Below are 7,406 nucleotides of genomic sequence, written 5' to 3'. Positions count from 1 at the left end.
AAATGAGAGGGAAGCATCACAGACGTGATTCAGACTGACTGCTTTGGTTACTGCAGACACAACGTGCATTCCCATGATTCCTGAGCCCAGACACACAACACGCAGTTTAGGTTGGTGAACGGAGCTGTCACGCTTTGTAACCAACGGGACAAATCAAGCCTGGAGCTGTAATAACAGCACAAAATGTTTCTAGTGAACATATTTAAAAACAGAAGATGAGAATAATGTGTCTGTCCAGCATGAAGGGAGACATCCACTATACTGTCCTTGAACCCCTCAAGATCCGCTAAGGCTGCTGTAGAGCATGTGGATGGATAATAATCATTGCTCCCAGGGAGGAAGCAGTTTTGCTGGACAACAGAAATTACCCTTGCTTATGATTCTGATGGAAAGATTGTCAAAAAATTGACTTTGGGTCGCTGAGAAAACTTAATTATAACAGTGAACCAGTTTAACCAGTGCACAGGAAATTTTAGGATAAGAGTTCCAGTTTGCAGTGCTCATAATTGGAGCTCAACCGGAAATGAAAGTGCAGATCTGGATGATAGGTGCAAAGTAAACACAATAAAGATAACCATCCTCAGTATCAGCACATGGATCAGATAAGATGAATTGCTGCCAGACATCCGCAGCCAGTTTGCAATCATGTGCTTTTTTTAATAGAAATTGGGATACTCAAGTTACATTATGGGTCACCTGAAAACGTCACCAACAACAGAAATAAGAAAGCAACTGTAGAGGTTAAACTGTGGAGGACAAGAGAGCCAGAGGTGATGCAGTGAAAAGGTTGCAGGCAGGGCAGAATACCGCGGTGATATCAAGCAAAAAAATCAAGTTTGAACAGTAAATTCCTTCAAATATTTCTTTCGGAAATGAATTCAGTGCATTTTGATTGTTTAAACTAAAACCACTTTGTGCTAAGAGTAAGTCATTTGAAACTGGAGCTAAAAGTGCAGAGAAGGCAGATTCATAAGAACAATCGACTGCAGCAAATCAGTTAATTTTAATGTTATTAATCATTAGTAAGAGAATTTCTTTCAGCTAGGAATTCATTAATTACAGAATAAACCAAGTCACAGTTCAGTTTAAACAGTTTTTTTAAGTGTGGTTTTTATCTGGGCTTTAACAAAAACAACATTCCAGCCTGTTGCCCAACACATTCCTATTAAAGCAACATCACAGCAACACATTTAGAGTCCTGAATGTTTGCAGGTTCAGCTACAGTTACCTTATAACAATTCCTCTGCAAAGCTTATTATGCTGGGGGGGGGGGGGGGGGAGCATTTAAATGTTATTTGTGAACTGTTGGGTGGGGACTGTCTTTTCTTATTGGACCTCAAATATTCATAAAGTGTATGAAAAAAATTTGTAAATAAAAATTGTGTTACTCAGTTCATTGTACTTTAAATACTTTACATTTTCAGCACATTTTGTGACTTTTTAATACCCACAAAAGTTCCTAATAAACAATACCTACGTGGAGTTGTGGTGATGTGGATGTTGTGTAAAGCACCGGGAAGGGCTTGGCTCTGCACTGCAAAAAATGTTTTTTTTAGCCATAATGTTGTGGAGGTCACATGCTTTGAAACATTTTAAACTTTTTGTCTCCAAAGCAAGACAAGGAATCGGAAACGCAGCACGGATCATTTTTGGCTTGATTATATTTATGCTGATATTCAAACACAGTTTCAAGAAAACGCACGTTTCGCATATTTGAACACTTTAGATTGCGTTGGGTACATCTTCACTGAAAAGTATCCCTCATTGATGGCTGTGTTCATTTTGTATTTATTTTTACATTTTATTTGAATAAATATGTGCTTGCCACTATATATATTAACCATTAGGTGCCTCATGTTTTTGCAGTGCATCCTGCTTTGCGCACGCAGTCTGAAATTTGACTCGAGTTTAAAAAGCGCTGACAGGAGACACAATTCACAAAGCAACGAGTTTCTTTCTACGGGCGCCAGGTAGCTCCATATACGGATTGGAGAGGCACTTTGCAGCCCCTCTGACACTAAGTCTTGCTAGGGCGCACAGAGGGGCAGTGCCATGTACGCTCCTGACAAACGTATGCTCCTGAACGAAGAGAACCAGACTTTGGTGTTCACTGTCACCACTGACCTAATGATGGGAACGTCTGGAAACAGCACCGACCACCATAACGGATCAGATCCGTTTGCAAGGAACGAGGAGGTGGCACAAATAGAGATAATGGTTCTGAGCATCACCTTCGTGGTTGCTGTGATTGGGAACGTAAGCGTCCTGCTGGCCATGTACAACACAAAGAAGAAGATGTCACGAATGCACCTTTTCATCAAACACCTGAGCCTGGCCGATCTGGTGGTTGCTTTCTTCCAGGTGCTGCCACAGCTGTGCTGGGAAATCACCTTCCGCTTCTACGGCCCAGACTTTCTCTGCAGGATTGTGAAGCACCTCCAGGTGATGGGAATGTTTGCGTCCACCTACATGATGGTGATGATGACCCTGGATCGTTACATTGCCATCTGCCACCCTCTGAAAACCCTACAGCAGTCCACACGACGCTCGTACATCATGATCATCTCCACGTGGATATGTAGCCTGGTGCTCAGCTGTTCACAGTACTTCATCTTCTCCCTGAGCGAGATCCAGAACGGCTCGGGCGTCTACGACTGCTGGGCGCGCTTTATCGAGCCCTGGGGCGCCAGGGCGTACATCACCTGGATAACCGTGGGCATCTTTCTGGTGCCCGTGGTCCTTCTCATGATGTGCTACGGGTTTATCTGCCACAGTATTCGGAAGAATATTAAATACAAGAAAAGAAAAACGACGTCTGGTGCGGCAAGCAGGAATGGACTGATTGGAAAGAACTCGGTCAGCAGCGTTACAACTATCTCAAGAGCCAAACTGAGAACCGTTAAAATGACTTTTGTGATCGTTTTGGCGTACATTGTTTGCTGGGCACCGTTTTTCATCGTGCAGATGTGGTCTGTGTGGGATGAAAACTTCCAGTGGGATGGTGAGTGCTTATAAATGAACACAATACTTATTAAATGTCACACTTTTAATCGTTCTAAAAATGTGGAGAATTGCAGGGGGAGAAAATTAACAGAAACTTAAGAATCGCGTTGCGCAAGGGAAAAAAATCCACGAATTGCGCGCCTTTACGCACGAACTTATTTGACAAACAAAACCAAAATGTGTAAACATACTAATCTAAAACGTTAAACGTATACAGTGTCAAACCTTTCACGCACACGCGCTCACACGCACACCCACAACTACATTTCACCAAATAAATGAAATATTATGTTCCGTACGTGTCCATTTGGGGAATTTTAGGTTTCGAAACCCCGAGTTTTCCAGGGAGATTTAGGAAGGAAAAAATCCTACATCTGCATTTTGAGACGTTAAGTGGTCAAATGTTATGGCGCTTTAAAACCACGCTACTAGTATAAATTATGTGTAAGCAACATATTGTGTCCTGTCCACAAGGTGTTTCCCTTTTATCTCTTGTCTAAAATCGGATTACATCTTTTTTTAACAAAAGTTTTAAGTCACAACCTGTTTTTATACAATTTATATGGTACTAATACAGCAATACTATATTATTGCACTAATTATCAAATGCCCTACTTTGCCTTACTTAAAGTATTTTAACCTGTTTTTTAAAAAGTGAATTCAGAGAAAAATATTTCAGACTTTTGTTCAAAGTTTATCAGACTGACTGTGGATCAGTAGAATTAATTATTGCTGGCTAGCTGATAAGTTCATTCAGTTCTTGGCTGAATTCAATTGTTAACTTTTGGTGACGGTGTGGGGTGAATGTTAAGAATTAAAATTTACGTGTAAAATTCTTAGGTTAGCTGTATCACTTTTCATTATTATCTCTTTTGTTTTGAAATAAAGTTTTTGAAGTCCTAGTGAGATGGATAATTCCAACAACTCAAACACAAACAATGACAACTGCAATTAGATGATAAAGTCAGATATTGTGGTAGTTAGCTGGAAGGCCAAAGCCCACAAAAATTGGGCCCAAAGCTCTCAGTGAGAGTAAATTTTATAGGAAATTTACAGATGACTCACATTTGCACATTTTCAAATTCTGGTTTCTAGTATTTTTCTGCCCTACCATAAAGTGCAACATAAAGTGCAATATAACTCAAATTTGTAGAAATTTGGGGAAGTTCTAAAAAGGCACCATGGTAGGTTTTGTTGTTGTTGTTATATATGTCATCAACCTGCAAAGGATTGCAGGTAAAAAACAACAACAATCATTTATATAGCTCTATAAACTCAAGTCCTTTCACTAAATAAACTGTATGGGCCTACTATATTGGCAGCTGATGAAACAAACTCCTCCCTGAGTTGGACCACTGTTTATAGCTTTCCTCGTCTTCATTATAGTTTTTTTTCCTTATAATTTTAGGCACCAAAATTTCTTGTCTTGGCTTAGAAAATGATCGTGGCTGCAGTGAAAACAGATCCTGTTATTTTTTAAAAGCGTTAATTTATCGTCGCTTCCTTTGTTACTGGTGTGAGGAACTCTGTGACAGTGAAGACACCAACAGATCACATTATCCCCCAATCAAAGTGTTTCAGATGTAGGAAGAGAGAAGGAATTTATACTTAAATCTATCTGACTAAGCGTCAGTGTTTGAGGAGGTGGATTACCGCTTTTTCTTATATTATGAAAATTACATTTTATTCCAAAAGTCTTAAAACTAGTTGGATCTGCAACAGAGATTTCTTCTAACTTTGGCACACCTTTGTAACTTTCAGAGTCTGGCACATTTAGGTAGCATTTAGACACCAGAGGCACTGAGTTAAACAGGCATTTCTACAGCCTGTACCAGATGTTTTGCAAATTAATCATCCTTTCCCTCCTTCCTCTCTCTGTTCTCCAGATTCAGAGAACACAGCAGTGTCTCTGTCTGCACTCCTTGCCAGTCTCAACAGCTGCTGTAACCCGTGGATATACATGATCTTCAGTGGCCACCTCCTCCAGGATTTTGTGCAGTGCTTCTCGTGTTGCCGCAAAATCAACACCGACTTCAAGAAAGAAGACTCAGACAGTAGCCTCCGCAGAACGACTTTGCTGACTAAGATGACCAATCGGAGCCCAACAGGTAGTACCGGCTACTGGAGAGAGCTGGATAATTCCTCCAAGTCCTCTATTCAAGCAGAGTAAACACATGTTTGGCAGTGGCACCAAATGGCATGAATGACAGGAACTGCAATGTCTGAAAATTATACAGAAAATCAAGCTTTTTTTAGTGTGAAAAAAAAAACATGAAACAGGGTGTTGCGAGGTTCACAGAAGCAGAAAATATGGACACATTAGGGAACGTGCATACATCTTCTTTCTTTCTTTAGATAACCTCAGCAGAAACGTTAGAAAAATAATGAGAAAAAAGCATGCACAGGCTTTAAATTGTTCTATTGAATGTAATCATAAATCTTCAATATTCAGTGTTTTGCAGATTCCTGCATGAGTTCTTCTGAGTGTTTTTTTCCTTTTTTTTCTTTAGCGAGAACCTTTTTTTCCAGGAATCCTGATGCTTTCAAAGGTTGTTGTGCCTCCCCGCAGTGCTGCCGAACACCCTTTCCTGTTAAAGTGTTTACAAAGATAAAACCCATATAGCAGCCGAGATGTGTGTAGTGATGGTGAAAACGACTCTTCCAGACCACTCGTCTCCAAGTAACCAAGGCAGTCACCTCATCCGTAGTATTTGGCTTTCCGTTTTTCTTGTTTTTCTTAGAACCACATTTTAGTGGCTTGTAAATCTGATTCGAACCTTTTGCTTTGACCTGAGGGAAAAAAGTAAAATAAAATTAAAAAAAGGGAAGCATGTGGAGTTACATTTATCAGCCAGATTTTTGTGGTTATGTGCACTTTTATGATTTGTTGAAGGAATTGTTTCATGTTGCACAAGACAGTCCTAAATTTGATGGCTTTCATTTCTGCTCAGCATTGGTAAATGAGATTTCCTTCAAGTTTTATAGACACACACACACACACACACACACACACACACACACACACACACACACACACACACACACACACACACACACACACACACACACAGATAGAAAGCAGGGGGCTCTGATGAAGTGAGACTGACCACTGCTGGATAAGTCAGCACCTTCTCACAAACTGTTCCCATGTCTTTCATAAAATCTTGGGAAGAAGCTCACACATTCCACACACAACACGTCAGCACACTTCCTGATTTTCCTCAGACATCCTGCACCACTGGAGGTTCTGAGTTTTGGCTTCATTTGCACTCGAGATAAACAACTTCCTGGAAATCAATGTGATATGTGACACCATAATGGTTGTCGGATTAAAAATAATCCCCCCCACCCCCACAAAAAAGCTATATTGAATCAAGATTGTACATAGATATTGTGTATATATGTGTGCACTGTGTATCAAAGTATGTACATATCAATTCAAATGTTGCATATTTGTATATTAAAAACACTTAAATGTCTGTAAATAGGAGTAATATATGTAAATCTATTGGGCATGAGTTGCTGGTCTGTAATGGCTTGTGCAAATCTTTAAGAGGTAACCTACTGTAACAACTTATGCTGAAATATACACGCCAATGTATTAAATATTACGTTGTCTTTGTTCCTGTTTTTACTACATGGAACATTTCATAGTTTGTGCTTCATGAAGCTGGTGCACAGCCACAGAAATTTATGTGTGTTATTTCTGTTGAAAATGAAGTGCTTTGTGAAGTCATGTCTCTTGCCAATCTAAGCACTTGAAGCTTGCCAAGCTCTGGGATTATGCAACTGCTTGACCTTTCAATTGAAAACGTGTGAATGGGAAATTCTGCTAATGAGCAGCCTTTTGTCAACATGTTGTCCACCCCCATACTGATGGATAATATATGTCCCAATAGAATGAATAGCACCTTGTAATAAAGTGATAAATCATTGCATTAAAAGGTCATTTTACCTATTCAACCGAGTAAAGATTTTTTTACTGTTTATTTTCAGTGTGAGGAGGTTTTGAGATACATCTATCTGTAGGATTTCTTTAGTAGAAAAATGGGCAATGGAAAAATGGAAAATGTCCAGGTAATTTTGTCAGTTTTTTCATAAATGGTAAAATTCAACATGTGGTTAAAAACAGTAGGGGGAAAAGTCTAACAAGAAAAATCCCTTCATAGTAAAACCATATTTTTACAGATTTTACTGTGTCATGTGCCACAGTTTTCCTGGGTTTTAATGCAAAGTAGTTGTTGCCTTGAGCTTTAACCGGCTGTTGGCAACTCCAGCTGATTAAAAAGAGATTTAATGAGTCATAACTTTTTAATAGATTCTGTTATCATTACAACAAAGACAGACTAGCCCAATGTTTATGATAAACCAAGCTAACCAGTTGTGAGCAGTAGCATCACATT

The 7,406-nt window shown here is 39.5% G+C and overlaps 1 protein-coding gene across 1 annotated transcript; it reads left to right on the top strand.

Annotated features, from left to right (window-relative positions):
• Positions 1-1,907: 1,907 nt before the first annotated feature.
• avpr1aa (arginine vasopressin receptor 1Aa) lies at positions 1,908-7,034 on the top strand. The gene is made up of 3 exons (XM_084933987.1): positions 1,908-3,001; positions 4,890-5,111; positions 5,514-7,034. The coding sequence occupies exons 1-3, from the start codon at positions 2,053-2,055 to the stop codon at positions 5,624-5,626; spliced, it is 1,284 nt and encodes a 427-aa protein (XP_084790113.1). The 5' UTR covers positions 1,908-2,052; the 3' UTR covers positions 5,627-7,034.
• Positions 7,035-7,406: the final 372 nt, after the last annotated feature.

Source organism: Perissodus microlepis, chromosome 7 (genome assembly GCF_051167445.1).
Source record: "Perissodus microlepis isolate ML-2025 ecotype Zambia chromosome 7, ASM5116744v1, whole genome shotgun sequence".
Lineage (NCBI taxonomy): Eukaryota > Metazoa > Chordata > Actinopteri > Cichliformes > Cichlidae > Perissodus > Perissodus microlepis.
Note: the sequence above shows the minus strand (reverse complement) of the source record. Positions and strands in the feature narration are given on the sequence as shown.